We start from the raw sequence: 16,377 nt of genomic DNA on the forward strand, positions 1-16,377 counted from the left end.
TAATGCTTGTTAGACATGCAGTTACTTTGTCCATAAAGAAGTCATAAACCTTCCTACAGGATTAAACAAATTGTTAGACATGCAGTTACTTTGTCCATAAAGAAGTCATAAACCTTCCTACAGGATTAAACAAATTGTTAGACATGCAGTTACTTTGTCCATAAAGAAGTCATAAACCTTCCTACAGGATTATTACTTTGTCCATAAAGAAGTCATAAACCTTCCTACAGGATTAAACAAATTCGTGTGAGCAGGTCAGTACATAACTTTTACGTTGGAACTACAGGAGATGATGATCGCGATCGGTCAGTAAATATTAATGCTCATGAGCATGTCTGATTTGTTAGTCTGTGCATAGGTAAATGGCACAATTGGCTTTGACCATTGCTCTTCATAATACATTGATGTGACCAAATTTCGTCCGTTGTGATGCTTCAAGTCCCTTTGTTGGGTCCTTGTGGGTGTTGTTTTCTTCTGAAGGCGAGCCCCACCACCGTCTGATTAAATCCCCCGATTCCCAAATTTCCAAATGAAAAAAAATATAGCTAAGATGGATTACAAATCCCATAATATTGTATTCTTCAAAATCATAACCATGCAATAACAGAACTTAACAACACAGATACAAATTATTAACTCGGGATTCACTCTCCATATTCATCCAGCGTCGTACAGCAGGATCAGAGCCTCATCCATCATGATTCATCTGTACGGTCTGGGGACGATCTTATCCCATGTGATCTGGGGAAGGCCTGCGTAGTCCGCGTAGATGGTTTCCTGTATCCAGGTGACGTGAGCACTTGCCTTTGTGTACACACCTGGCCTCTTGGGCTGAGCACACCTCTGGCCGTTCTTGTCTCCCCACGATACCACACCTGCCAGAATATTAACATAATTCTGATAAAAATATGTTCCTCGGTCGCTCTTTTATACATAGGAGCACTCTTTTTAAACAACCAAAAATCTGAAAAATCGGGTACTTCAAGAAATGGAGTCTTGAAGGTCGGTTGGTTGTGTTTTGACGTCCCCTTCTTTCGACCTATTTGCTATTCGGGATCGTTAAATGGAGGTACAATGTACATTTACAGGCATTATGAACAGAAAAGGGTCTTAAAGGTCCTTGTCTACATTTTTATACCGAAATCGCCATTTGACCATTAAAATGCAGAGTCTATTATCTACAAATATCAACAATACACCCCCTTTCGATCAGGAAAGCCGAAGCCAGTGTAGCCGTTTGAAAATTCATTGTAGTATTCCAGCGTAGTACTCATAGTAAGATATCCTTATTTGGAAAATGCCAAGCGCAAAACTCCTCTCAAATCACGTGCATTTCGTGCGTTTAAAAAAAAGCGTGGACAGCGCTCCAGTGTCAAACTGTTGCTGCACTTGTTTGGGCGTGGCTATAAGCATAGTGATATGAATTTGATTGGTCAGTATTTTTAGGCAAAGCACATGTTCTCAGCAAACGGAAAACAAAATATTGGAAGCGTGAGTCACGCTACCTAAAAATAAAATCTTTTTTCTATAACTTTTTTCCCCATGGTTCATTCATCATCTGACATAACTTTTTAGCGAAATCTAACCATAAGATTCTTGAAAAAAAGCAAAAATGTAGACGACCACCTTTAAAAAGAGGGGGGGGGGGTGGGGGGGGGGGGGGGGAGGTGTCATCATTGTGTGTGTTTCAGTTACAAAGGGTACAATGTGACTGATTATTACTCGTGACATGCTTATCGCAAAGAACTATGCTTGAAGTGCAGACTGCAGATAGAGATTGAGGTGCAAGTGTGTGTGTGTTAATGCTGTGATTCATTACCTGTCAGAACAAACTGGTCTCCGTACCGGCACTGCAATGGGCCGCCACTGTCAAACTGGAAATAGGAACGAATGACTATATTTCTAGGAAGGCCATTTATTCCTTTACCGTATGCAGTAAACAGTTTTATTTTACATTCAGATTCAGTATGCTAAGTTTCCCTTGTCAAGTTAAAATCAACAACAAATTAGAAAAGCTATAAATGAACAACTTCTGTATGAAAAGAAAATAGACCTGTTCCATTTTTGACAGTGATAATATGGATCCACTGGAAATGATGTTAATTGTCCTTGCTTTGAACTAGTACACCTAGTGGAAAACATCTGGATTTGCTTCTGATCAATACTAAAGCTGGGAATTAAAGTGTATCAAACTCTCCTCTGCCCCTTTACATGTGATTTGATTCTTAGAAGATAACCAAACATAAGATTTCTCGCTACGTAAATTTACGACTTTCTGTTTATTTTGAAAACCCCAGCCGAAGGTTTTTGTTATCGGGTTTTTTGTTCTGTTTTTCGAATTCAGCAATTACATTAAGGTACAGTAGACCAGGACCCCCCCCCCCCCCCCCCCTGCGCACTATTTGTAATTCAGAAAAAATGGAAGTTTCAGAATCCCAATGTCTAATAACTAACCCTGCAAGCATCGACACCACCATTCCAGTATCCAGCGCACAGCATGTTGAGAGTCAGCCATTTATCATAGCCTTCCAGGTCCTTGCACATTTCAAAGTCCATGATGGGTACCACGGCTTGCTTCAGAATGTCTGACGTCTTGTTCTGTTCTGTAAGCAAAATATTGGACACATTGCTATTATTGATGTAAATTGAGAAAGCCGCGTCGCTGACTGAATAATGATGTGAATATAGTTTAGATGACAGCACTGTGCAAACACGCAATCATGCCTACACCGACACGCGTGCGTACACCCAGAACTCTCTCTCTCCCTCTCTCTTTCTCTCTCTCTTTCTCTCGCACACACACACACACACACACACAGTCACGCACCCGGCCCGCACGCACGCACACACATATACACACACAAACGAAGTACACACTCACACACACTGGCACACACACTGTAAACTGTCAAAGTATTATAGGTAAACAATCTGAGCTTAAGGCTTTATTGGACTATGTGAAACCTGACGTTGTATGTGCAACAGAGTCCTGGCTAAAGGGCGTTGAGCCAGGTAAATCTCCCTCGTCTGACTGCATCAAGTCATCTGAGATCTTCCCAGACGACTACACTACCTTTAGGAATGACCGGTCCTCCCTGGGCGGGGGCGTCTTCACGCTTGTCCGTAAAGACATTACAGCCGTCGAACAGGTTGACCTAGTCACAGACTGCGAACTTGAGTGGGTTAAACTCAAGTTACACAACACCAAAGACCTCTTCATAGGTACTTTCTACATGCCACACCGAAATGCAAACGACGTAAAGGAACTACAGAAATCCCTGAATCTCTTGTCGGACAACGGCAGGCGTTCACCACATGTGATAATCTCGGGTGACTTCAATTGTCCAGATATAGACTGGGACAATAACACCGTCCCCCCCGGTGCTAGCGATAGGGCGGTCCAACAGTCCCTCGCAGATGTCACCTGTGCTGAGCTCCTGACCCAAACCCAGACAAAACCCACACGGGGCCCCAGCATCTTGGACCTTGTATTCACATCAAACCCCTCCCTCCTAAAGACCACTAGCCTAATTCCAGGCCTCGCTGATCACGACATTGTAGTCTCTGACTTTGATGTAAAGTCCCACATCGCCCCCCCTACCAAGCGTAAGTTCTACAAGTTCAAGGACGCCAAATGGGACCAACTGAAGGGTGACCTTGAGTCCGCAGCGACTACCATTGTCAACAAGTACAACAATGGCACCAACGCCGAAGATCTTTGGAACCTTTTCAAATCGTCTCTCTTGGCCTCTGTCGACAGCTACATCCCTTCCACCATCGCTAAGAACCGTTCCTCACTCCCCTGGCTTAGTGCATCCCTTAAGCGGATGCTCCGCAGGAAACAACGACTCTTCAAGCGAGCCAAGCATAGCAAGATCTGGACGGAGTATAGAAACTTCCAAAAAATCTGTAAACGCGCTATGCGTCGCGCTGAGTGGAGCTACATAAACGATAAGATCCAAGCAGGCCTGTCCAGCAACAACACAAAACCCTTTTGGAACTTCATTAAGTCCCGCCGACAGGACAACACCGGCGTTTCCCCCTTAAAACACAAGGGCAAACTTATAAACGATAGCGTAGGGAAAGCTAAACTTCTCCTCGACCAGTTCAAATCAGTATTCACAAAGAGTGCTAACTTCACCCCCCCCCCCTCCCCCACCCCCCGCCGTCAGTCCCATAGAGCAGATTGAAGTGACCACAGCTGGAGTAGCTAAACTGCTACGTGACCTCAACCCCGCCAAAGCCCCAGGCCCCGACAGCATACCCAACCTGGTCCTAAAGACCTGCGCCGACCAGATTGCTCCTGCTCTCCGTGCAATCTTCCAGAGATCCCTGGATAGCGGTTCTCTCCCTTCCGACTGGCTCCAGGCCAACATCTCCTGTGTATTCAAAAAGGGTGATCGCCACCTCCCCGCGAACTACCGTCCCATCTCCCTCACTTCCATCCCTTGCAAACTCCTAGAACATATTATATGCCGCCACATCTTCACACATCTCGACTCGCATAACATCCTCACGCATCTAAACCATGGTTTCCGTTCTGGATTCTCGTGCGAAACCCAACTTCTCACCACAACCCACGACCTCTTGACCTCCTTCGACCAAAGAAAACAAGTAGATGTCGCTGTGCTTGATTTTTCTAAAGCGTTCGACACTGTTCCCCACCCCCACCTTCTCCACAAACTCTCCTGTTATGGCATAAACGGCCCCCTACTCAACTGGCTCACGTCGTTCCTCACTAAGCGCTCCATGAAAGTTGTACTCGAGGGTACTTCATCCGAATCAACTACAGTAGACTCTGGCGTCCCGCAGGGGACGGTGCTCGGCCCACTACTCTTCCTTGTCCATATTAACGACCTGCCAGCCTCCGTATCGTCCCACGTCCGCTTGTTCGCCGACGACTGCCTGCTCTATAGGGAAATAAACTCCTTCACGGACCACCAATCCCTGCAACAAGACCTCAGACACCTCGAAGAATGGGCGGTTACCTGGGGCATGCGCTTCAACGCCTCTAAATGCTATATCCTCAGTATAAACAAATCCTCTGACTTCTACTACCAACTGGACAACAGCATCCTCCAAAACGTTAGATCCACACCCTACCTTGGCATTCTCCTCTCAGACGACATGAAATGGAGCCCCCACATTTCTTCTATCACTAAAAAAGCTAACTGCACCCTTGGCTTCCTTCGCCGCAACCTCCAACGCTGCCCGCCTCGTTGCCGTCAGCAGGCCTACCTCTCCCTTGTGCGTCCCCTCCTGGAGTATGGGGCGGTTGTCTGGGACCCCTACCTGAAGAAAGACATTGACTGCATCGAACGCGTACAACGCAAAGCATCAAGGTTTATCACAGGCGACTTCAGGTCGTCGACCCCCGGCAGCGTCACCAGACTCCTAGAGAAAACTGGACTCCAACCTCTGCAACAGCGACGTCAACAACTCCGTCTGACGTTCTTCTATAGGGTGGTTGAGGGGCTGGTACCGGCACTACCATCACACCAGTTCTTAACTGAGCAGAAGCAAGGCCGTAAAATCAGGCCAGTGAGACACTCTGACCATCACACATCCAACATCGTCTCACAGTATTCAAGAAACAATTCTAGACCCTATTCAGTGCCCCAAGGCCGCACTGATCAGTTTAGGAACTCCTTTTTTGTGAAGACGGCACAAGACTGGAATCTACTTGAGGACAATACTGTAACCTCCAAAAGCATTGGCATCTTTAAAGCCAAGCTAGCAGCCGTACACCACCATTAGGCTGCCGCACTCTCCCCCGCTGCATTTACGCCAGTCTTCTGGTACCCAGCAGCGTAATCCATCAAGATCAAGATCAAGACTAACAGTACTAACACTGACTATTTCCGTCTTATGTCGGTTTCTCTGTTTCTCGCTCTTTGTGTCACATGCATACAGAATATTTAATTGCCCTGGGCCGGGTACCCAGGAATTTGTCTCTAATACGCAAAACAAAACTCCCAACCGGCCACCACTGGCCACCACCACCTCCAACACGCACCACCTCCCCCCCCCCCCCCCAACCACTAACAACAACAAATTCACCTGCAGAAAATCCCCATCCTGTGACGACGCATCTTTCATGCTTTTTTGGCTCCTCGTTGGGTTGAGGCAAGCACACGGGCCTCACCCACGGGTTCACCTCGGCAGGTCCGGACAGTTTCACCAGGGCGATGTCATGATCTGAAGGTTCTCCCGTTAACAACATCTGCTCTCTAAATTGGGGGTGTACCATGATCCGGTTCACCTTGAAATCCTGCAATGTCGGAAGGAGAGCTCTTGAATTTGAGGGAAGTTTCTGGATATTTCAGTAGTTTAAGAGCAGATACTGAATTAAAGGGTATACGTTTGATACTGAATTAAAGGGTATTTAAAAAGAAAATTCTTCCTCCTCACACTCATCCTTCCCTACCCTCAACCCAATTCTTTCGGATTAAAAAGTGAAAAGTCCATTGCAGCGGAAATGTAGCATTATAAAGCTCTCCTGTCAACATTTACTTTTTCACAAAAGAAAACCAAACACAAAATGTCTCCCATTCACCACCACCCCCACCCCCCCCCCCCCCCCCCCACACACACCCTTCCTAGTTAATGCTTCATAAGACTTGGAAAAAGGTCACTGCTTCAATCATCACATTCTGTCGCGATATAACCTTCGTGGTTGAAAACGACGTTAAACACGAAAGAAAGAAAGAAATCATCACATTTCATCATAAGACTCTCTACTTCAAATTACGTTTTCAACAACTCAAGACGGCTTTTTTGCAACCAGCAGCCAGTCAGTGTTCTGCCTGTCTTTCTGGGTATTAAAAAAAAAGAATGACTTTACAGGCCTACCTGTTCTGTTACGTTGTGGCCACTGATGTTTAGCGCCCCCAGGGTGACAGTCCAAGCCTTTTCTCCCCACAAAGGAGGTGGGCTGAAACAGGAAATGTCGGAAACAGCTACAATTTATCAACTATCCAGTTTGATGAAATGGAAAATGAAAATCCTTCAGTTAAATTTGAGTGTAGAGCCGACAGGAAAGAAAGAACGAAACAAACAAACATCAAAACGTTGAAGAGGAATAGGATATAACCAAAGTAAGACATGATTTTGACATGTCGGAAACTGAGGCAGTAAGACCGTCAGTATCGATCATACGTAAATATTAGTCAGCCGAGATCACCAAGCTTCATCATGATTAGAAGGAGATAAACATTTATCCTCTGTCCTAAATTACACAACAGAATATAAAACAAGTCGCGTAAGGCGAAATTACTACATTTAGTCAAGCTGTGGAACTCACAGAATGAAACTGAACGCACTGCATTTTTTCACAATGACCGTAGTCCGCCGCTAGTGCAAAAGGCAGTGAAAGTGACGAGCCTGTTCAGCGCTGCACGTAGCGGTTGCGCTGCGCTGCATAGCACGCTTTACTGTATCTCTCTTCGTTTTAACTTTTTGAGCGTGTTTTTAATCCAAACATATCATATCTATATGTTTTTGGAATCAGGAACCGACAAGTAATAAGATGAAGTTGTTTTTAAAACGATTTCGGAAATTTAATTTTAATCAAAATTTTTATATTTTTAATTTTCAGAGCTTGTTTTTAATCCGAATATAACATATCTATATGTTTTTGGAATCAGAACATGATAAAGAATAAAATAAAAGTAATTTTGGATCGTTTTATAAAAAAATAATTTTAATTACAATTTTCAGATTTTTAATGACCGAAGTTATCAATTAATTTTTAAGCCTTCATGCTGAAATGCAATACCGAAGTCCGGCCTTCCTCGAAGATTGCTTGGCCAAAATTTGATTGAAAAATGAGGGTGACGGTGACAGTGCCGCTTCAACTTTTACAAAAAGCCGGATATGACGTCATCAAATGTATTTATCAAAAAAAGAAAAAAAATCCGGGGATATCATTCCCAGGAACTCTCATGTCAAATTTCATAAAGATCGGTCCAGGAGTTTGGTCTGAATCGCTCTACACACACACACGCACAAACAGACAGACACACACACACACACACACACACACACACACACACACACACACACACACACACACACACACACACACACACACACACACACACACACACCACGACCCTCGTCTCTATGTTAAAACATTTAGTCAAAACTTGACTAAATATAAAAAAAATGGTTTGTTATTGGAACGTTTAAAACAAAACAAAACGTTAAATTTACTGTACTGCGACCAGCGGTCGTTTGAGTGGACACGTATGATACAGATAATAAACTTATCTGAGGAATTGTACAAGAAACTCGCACAGAAGACATTAACTGCCTTTGATTCAACATGTACTCACATAGCAAAGAGACAGTGGGCAGCAGTGACGACCCACTGGTCAGAGATGAGGGCGCCTCCACACCAATGTCTGGGCTGCATACCGGGAAAACTCACTTTTAGGCTGGCCTGGGGAGAAAGGGACATTCTGGTTATTTAATATCACACATGCGCTCGAATACCTCACACAGGAATAACTACACAGTGAAAAAGTACCCGCCACTGAGGCCAGCAGTGGCTGTCAAAGGGATTTTCTTTTATTCCACAAGTGAGTTCATTCTGTAAAATTTTTCCAAAGAAGTGAACAGTGTTACAAACATTAAAAAAAAAAAAAATCTAAACAAAAAACCGTGACAGTTCCTCACCAGCCCTTCCCATTACATCCCCTGATCTCCATCCCCCACGTTACTCACCATCCATGGATAATTCCCCAGCTCCCCATAGCTGTGAGTATCCCCAGGTCGAGTGGCAATCCTTAGGTCCTGCAAGGAGGGGGCGGTGCCAGGGTACCCACAGCTCTGCTGATTGGCTACCCACGTGCGAAGCCACTCCTCCCATGACGTCACGCGTTGCGATTCCTTGTTGTGGGGCGGGGCTAGGGCCTCTGTGATTGGCGGAGAGTTGACTGTTGGGAGCTGGATGGACAAAATAAAACCCGTTGTAAAGCGTGGTGCGCTACCCATATCACCAACTCATGTCCCTAATAGGACAATTTTCTGTGAGGACGTAAAGATGCCTTGTTAGTGCGCTACACTAACGCTAAACTGCTAAGTAAGAATGTATTGGTCACGGTTTAACGTTTACCATCATCCTTATGGATGATTGAATATTATTACAGTGGACGCCGCTTAATAAAACCGCAGTTAATAGAGCCAGCCGCTTATAAAAGCCGATTTCAGACGGTCCGGATTTATCACTATATCTTATGTATTAGAAAAAGCCGGTTAATAAACCCAACTCGCCGCTTATTAAAGCCAGTTTTCTCAGAGAAATCACGTAGTTTTTGACTAAAACTCACATTATCTTGTGGAAGACGACCAACAAACAAATACTCATACAATCGTTCTTCTCTGCCGAGTAATGATTCGTGACGGTGACAGTGAAATTATTGATGTACCGAAGTGATCAAAGTACACGTACATGTACATAATTAAAACAAAAATTCAACATCCTTCGTGAAGTTTTGTTTAGATTCAAACAAGTGTAAATGACGAAAGAAAGTGACTGAGTGACGTAAACAAAAGAGAAGATTTTTTTCTTTCGAAAATGACGTATTCCTGGACCGCCGGTTAATAAATCCGCCGCTTATTAAAGCCATTGTTCGTCGGTCCAGAAGTGGCTTTATAAAGCGGCGACCACTGTATATGAAGTCTTATATCGCGCGCGTATCCCCAGACTCGGACTCAAGGCGCAGGGATCTATTTTTGCCGTGTGAGATGGAATTTTTTCAGTTACACAATACATCACGCATTCACATCGACCAGCAGATCGCAGCCATTTCGGCGCATATCCTACTTTTCACGGCCTATTATTCCTAGTCACACGGGTATTTTGGTGGACATTTTTTTTTTATCTATGCCTATACAATTTTGCCAGGAAAGACCCTTTTGTCAATCGTGGCATCTTTAACGTGCACACCCCAATGTAGTGTACACGAATATCTCCTCATATTGCAACCATTTTGTCAGTATGGCGTGTTTGATTTCGACTGACCTCAATGAAACTGTCGCGGTTGACTTCAATGTTTTCTGTGCTAAATTCAATTCAATAATACTTTATTATCTCATAAGAGAAATTTCATATTAAATATCACGGGCTTGGTGTGAACAAAAATTAAACTAGAAGAATGAAGGGAAAATGCCATATTAAATTCCTAATATATAGCTAATCTGCTTTAATCACATGGCAATTTTGCACAACTATTGCAACATATTGTCCTATCCTGTTCTGGTCAGCTAACAACTGATAAATCAATCAATCAAAACACAGTGAATGAGTAAATGAATGAATGAATGAATCCATCTATCCATCCCATCCTGAACTCAGGTCAAAATGAGTTCGGCTCATTCTCTCCCTGACCGGACGCTGCAGTCCTACGCGAATCTATCAAAACTCAAGGCCATTTTGAACTCAAAGCCATGACGTTCCCTACACAAGGGAACGTCATGGCTTTGAGTTCAAAATGACTCAAGTCATCCTGTCAGGGAGAGAATGAGCCGAACTCATTTTGACCTGAGGTCAGGATGCTATCCATCCATCAATCAATCAACACTGCGTGACAACAAAACCCCGAATTTCGCTTCACAGTTATATTACCGACACGTTCAACAGGACACACTTTCCAACAGTTACAGCGAAATTACAATTAAAGCTAAAACCAAACCACAAGCCGTGCACTTTAACTAAGCAACCTAGTGGACTGCGTGTGTTCACGTGTATCAGTGAGTTTATTACTGTAATCATCTATCGCGGTTCACATTGTCAGGTTTTGAATCACAGCTAATACTCATCTTCGAGAGAAGTCATTGAAATGTTCTGAACCAGATGTACATAATAATTAGATAAGATCATTACATATGTCTGAACTTATATGTATGCTTAATTATCATTTATGAAACAGACTTATTCACATGTCATTTACGTGCTTTAATCTGAAACGCCTTCGCCGTGGGACTGGGGCTAAAAACAATAACAACATAAATGCACCTGCTTGTACCAAAACTTACGTTAGCAAAGATTTTGTTCAAGTTAGAATGAAAGCGGCCTTGATGTATGTCGTTTCTGTGGTCATTGTTGCTGTTGCCGTTGCCGCTGTTTCTGTGAAGACGGTTAAGTCTGTTGTTGATTCTGTGCGGATTCAGGTTTTGGACCTCGGAATCTGTATAAAAGAAAAAAGAAAAGACATAACGAGAGAGAGAGAGAGTGAAAGAGAGAGAGAGAGAGACAAAAAAGAGAGAGGGGGGGTCACGATAAAAACAATCCAACAGCATTCCACATAATTATACGCTGAGATGTGTTATTGTAAATTCAAAACTTTCTTTAAAACATTGGCATGGTTATTACTATATTCTGTATTTTTGTACTATTTAGAAATGAATACAAATGTAATTTCCACCCCCCCCCCCCCAAAAAAAAAGGACACAGAATTAGACTATATATAAATATAGAAAACAGAAATATAGAAACATAGAAAAAGAAGAAAAAGAACACCAAGAAAGTAAAGAAAAAAATACATTACCTTCTGCAAAACATTTTGCGGAAATCATTCCAAGTATAACAAGCACTGACAGCACTGCAGATGAAATATTCGCCTTCATGTTGGCAGGACACGGATTTTTTACGTACTTTTTTCACGTGTTCTTTACCTTTAAATATTTTAAATCTCCCTTTGTCCTCTTTGTTCAGCCTTTTACAGATGTTCTTAATTTCTTGCAGCTCCTTCGTTTATAAATGCTTTAACTTTATGGCTTGAATCTCGTTTTCTGCGATCGTGCTGCAAATGTCCCCACCTTTAATACTTCCTGTAGACCTGATAAAAACTATACGCCATTTGCGATTTTGATTGACCTTGACAGCTATTGGCTGTTTTCGGTAGATTACAGGACACACCTTCGCAAAGCAAGCGATATTATCACGCGCGTGGCTCCGTGTCTTCGTATTTTGAATATGTAAATTAGAGGGTCACCAAGTCTTGATTTTACCGGTACCTCAGTGGCAGCTAGCTTCGTGGAGCGGGCGAAGAAAACCACCTGATGTCAAAATGAATAAGCTCATTGACAAACTTTGTTAATTATCTGCGGAACACCCGATCATAAAGATATTGATTGCGTACAGGCACACTTTTATACTTTTTTTTTTTTAAGCTGGCCAGGAATTTACACAGGATAAGACCATCCCTCCACTTGGTTTTCTACCAAGAATTAACAGCATGGGGACTCTCTGTCCACAATGGGATGTTTTTTATAAATTAATTTCGTAATTGGGAAATTGATATATATAAATAAAAAAAATGCCAACTCAGTAACCACAGCAAGCAGTCAGGGTGTTGATTTGTGGTATGTTTACAAGTGGAGGATGGTCTTATCCCATGTTAAAGCCTGACTAAATCTAAGATGGTGAGCCGTGCTGTTACATATATGTATCTTGTATCATTTAAGATTAGAATGCAGCGATTCTGATGAAAATCTTACACGAACATGTATTCCCAACTGCACAAGTGCATGTTTTTAATCTAACATTACAAATAGAAGAAGAAAACTAATCTAAAGCAAGAAAACAAAATTTGATCAGTAATAACAACAATTTTTTTTAATATATTAATAAATTTAGCAATACTAGAATAAATGAATAATAAACAAACTATTATTATTGAACTGAAATAAGCAAACGTCGATCGCCGTAAGAAGCTTGAAACAATCGTAGCAAATAAAATTACATGTATGTATCTTGTGTAATGTAGGATTAAAATGCATTGGTTCTGATGAAAATATTACACGTATATGTTTTACCAACTGAACAAGCGAATGCTTTTTTGACAAAAACACCCCAACAACAACAAACCAACAAACCAACAACAACAACAACAACAACAACAACAACAAACAACAACAAACAACAAACAACAACAACAACAAACAAACACTAGAAGAGTAGACGTGAGTGATAACGTGTATAAGTTTTTCCATGTGCGCATGCGTATCACTGGTGTACGTGCGCAAAGCCTGAAAAAGAAAACTTAAAGTACCGCACTCAGTCGACGCAAATACACAAGCATTTCTCTGGAATGTCAGTAATTATAAACATTTTGACATGACAGATGACACTATTACCAGTCTACAATACCAAATTCCAAACTTTCGTAGATTTACCAAACCGCAAACGCCAAAGAAATGATGATGAACGGGTGAAAGTATTATGTCAGCGAACAATGGAGACATTCCTAAGCAAATCCTGGGGGCCGCATTTCTTTCAGCCTATCGTTTATCTGTCATCAATTTCTATTTTGCAAAATTCACTTCACAAAAGAGTCGGTTGAAAAACGAAAGGTGCTTTGATTGTTACACCATTCCAGGCAAAGAAACGGACACTGAACTTTTTCGGCGTACCGTTTCTTTTAGTGTAGAGGTTACGGTTGCAAATGATACACTGGTAATAACATTGTTGAAATTCTTCTGTAATCAAAATTAAACTGCTCTTGTGAAAAGAGGAATCGAAAAATGTTGCTTGCCCGATATTGTACAATATGAAAGGTACTTTACTCAGTGTAGCGCTGTACGAATATGTCCCATACGACATCAAACATGCAATATTGCCCACAAACTGTTTAAAAACACCATCACAAGCCGTAAGTTTGTTGCTGCTTCTTAAACTACCAAGGGTTGTGTTTCCTGCTGAAAGTTTATATGAATACAGGATTGTTGAAATGAAATTTTTGTAGATTTATCATTTTATGGTCTTTTTGAACGCGGTCAATTGTAAATAAACACAAGGTTCAATAGGCAAAATAAACTTTTCTTGAGCAATCCTTGTTTTTAGCATTTATATGTTTGTTAAATCGATTTACTTTATTTACAGAATAATAAAACTGCAGTGAACCGAAACATGCAAATCAGTGCTCGAAATCGTTGTGTGGTAATATATAGTCTTTCAGTTTCACTTACTAAAACACTGTTGTCGATTTAAAATAAGAAAAATCTAAATCGAAATAAATAAAATAGAATAACAGCAACAACCCATACACAAAAACACAACAAACCAAATACACACATGAAATAACAAAAGAAGAGGCGTTGGAGTAGGGGAAGAGAGAACGAGGAGGTGGAGTAGGGGAAGAGAGAAAGAGGAGGTGGAGTAGGGGAAGAGAGAAAGAGGAGGTGGAGTAGGGGAAGAGAAAAAGAGGAGGTGTAGTAGGGGAAGAGAGAAAGAGGAGGTGGAGTAGAGGAAGAGAGAAAGAGGAGGTGGAGTAGGGGAAGAGAGAAAGTGGAGGTGGAGTAGGGGAAGAGAGAAAGTGGAGGTGGAGTAGGGGAAGAGAGAAAGTGGAGGTGGAGTAGGGGAAGAGAGAAAGTGGAGGTGGAGTAGGGGAAGAGAGAAAGAGGAGGTGGAGTAGGGGAAGAGAGAAAGTGGAGGTGGAGTAGGGGAAGAGAGAAAGTGGAGGTGGAGTAGGGGAAGAGAGAAAGTGGAGGTGGAGTAGGGGAAGAGAGAAAGTGGAGGTGGAGTAGGGGAAGAGAGAAAGAGGAGGTGGAGTAGGGGAAGAGAGAAAGTGGAGGTGGAGTAGGGGAAGAGAGAAAGTGGAGGTGGAGTAGGGGAAGAGAGAAAGTGGAGGTGGAGTAGGGGAAGAGAGAAAGTGGAGGTGGAGTAGGGGAAGAGAGAAAGAGGAGGTGGAGTAGGGGAAGAGAGAAAGTGGAGGTGGAGTAGGGGAAGAGAGAAAGTGGAGGTGGAGTAGGGGAAGAGAGAAAGTGGAGGTGGAGTAGGGGAAGAGAGAGAGAGGAGGTGGAGTAGGGGAAGAGAGAGAGAGGAGGTGGAGTAAGGGGAAGAGAGAAAGAGGAGGTGGAGTAGGGGAAGAGAGAAAGAGGAGGTGGAGTAGGGGAAGAGAGAGAGAGGAGGTGGAGTAGGGGAAGAGAGAGAGAGGAGGTGGGGTAGGGGAAGAGAGAAAGAGGAGGTGGAGTAGGGGAAGAGAGAAAGAGGAGGTGGAGTAGGGGAAGAGAGAAAGTGGAGGTGGAGTAGGGGAAGAGAGAAAGAGGAGGTGGAGTAGGGGAAGAGAGAAAGAGGAGGTGGAGTAGAGGAAGAGAGAGAGAGGAGGTGGAGTAGGGGAAGAGAAAAAGAGGAGGTGTAGTAGGGGAAGAGAGAAAGAGGGGGTGGAGTAGGGGAAGAGAGAAAGTGGAGGTGGAGTAGGGGAAGAGAGAAAGTGGAGGTGGAGTAGGGGAAGAGAGAAAGTGGAGGTGGAGTAGGGAAAGAGAGAACGAGGAGGTGGAGTAGGGGAAGAGAGAAAGAGGAGGTGGAGTAGAGGAAGAGAGAGAGGAGGTGGAGTAGAGGAAGAGAGAAAGAGGAGGTGGAGTAGGGGAAGAGAGAAAGAGGAGGTGGAGTAGGGGAAGAGAGAGAGGAGGTGGAGTAGGGAAAGAGAGGTGGAGTAGGGGAAGAGAGAGAGAGGAGGTGGAGTAGGGGAAGAGAGAGGAGGTGGAGTAGGGGAAAAGAGAACGAGGAGGTGGATTAGGGGAAGAGAGAACGAGGAGATGGAGTAGGGGAAGAGAGAAAGAGGAGGTGGAGTAGGGGAAGAGAGAGAGAGAGAGAGAGGTGGAGTAGGGGAAGAGAGAAAGAGAAGGTGGAGTAGGGGAAGAGAAAACGAGGAGGTGGAGTCGGGGAAGAGAGAGAGTGGAGGTGGAGTAGGGGAAGAGAGTGGAGGTGGAAGCTTCCAAACTAAACAGCAACCCGAAGAAAAGGAAAGAAAACAAATCTGCAGACCTAATTTAAAACTTGTTATAAACAAGATATGTATTACTATTGACACAAACACAGAGCTATTCTTACACTTCTGTACTTTCTTAGAACTCTGTTCGACCCCATAAGAGCTTAAATTTGGACAGAGATAGCTTTGGATGATTCACAATCTGCGTCACACGTACGGAAGCTCGAAGACAGTGCGGGGGTGGGCGCATGGTGTCTTTACCTAGAGATGGACACATTTACGGGGCATTAGTAATGGGGCGGTGTGACTTCTCACCTACACACAGGTGGACACTTTTAGGACTTAATCTTTGTTTGAGGGCAACGTGACTTCTCAACAAAACACTGCGCTGCTGACCAAACACAAAACTCTTAGGGGTAGTTTCTCTATATCTCTGTGGGTAGTCTCACCCTAATCATGTAGGCGGTAATTTTGTGGACTGACCTGTTAGCTAAACTTCCCTTACATGTGTAGTTGACCTCCCTTAAGACCCTAGGATTAAACATCCCCCCCCCCCCCCCCCGGTGCAATAATAATAATTTGTTTATTATTTATTTCTTCTATTATTGCTAAACTTATTAATAATTATGTATAAGGTTTTTGTTTTGTTATTACTAAGCAA

The 16,377-nt window shown here is 43.1% G+C and overlaps 1 protein-coding gene across 1 annotated transcript; it reads right to left on the reverse strand.

Annotated features, from left to right (window-relative positions):
- Positions 1-140: 140 nt before the first annotated feature.
- Positions 141-11,786, reverse strand: LOC138960165 (prostasin-like). The gene is made up of 9 exons (XM_070331927.1): positions 11,553-11,786; positions 11,041-11,192; positions 8,728-8,949; positions 8,337-8,443; positions 6,853-6,934; positions 6,061-6,271; positions 2,455-2,603; positions 1,820-1,874; positions 141-875 (listed from the first exon to the last, which is right to left on the reverse strand). The coding sequence occupies exons 1-9, from the start codon at positions 11,629-11,631 to the stop codon at positions 703-705; spliced, it is 1,230 nt and encodes a 409-aa protein (XP_070188028.1). The 5' UTR covers positions 11,632-11,786; the 3' UTR covers positions 141-702.
- Positions 11,787-16,377: the final 4,591 nt, after the last annotated feature.

The sequence above is a fragment of the Littorina saxatilis genome, linkage group LG2, assembly GCF_037325665.1.
Source record: "Littorina saxatilis isolate snail1 linkage group LG2, US_GU_Lsax_2.0, whole genome shotgun sequence".
Lineage (NCBI taxonomy): Eukaryota > Metazoa > Mollusca > Gastropoda > Littorinimorpha > Littorinidae > Littorina > Littorina saxatilis.

Coding starts and splice junctions, on each gene's coding strand:
- LOC138960165 (XM_070331927.1), bottom strand. CDS start 11,631: ATGAAGGCGAATATTTCATCTGCAGTGCTGTCAGTGCTTGTTATACTT. Junction 6,935..8,336: donor GCCCACTGTCTCTTTGCTAT/GTGAGTACATGT, acceptor TTCCTGTTTCAG/CCCACCTCCTTTGTGGGGAG. Junction 6,272..6,852: donor GCCACAACGTAACAGAACAG/GTAGGCCTGTAA, acceptor CCGACATTGCAG/GATTTCAAGGTGAACCGGAT.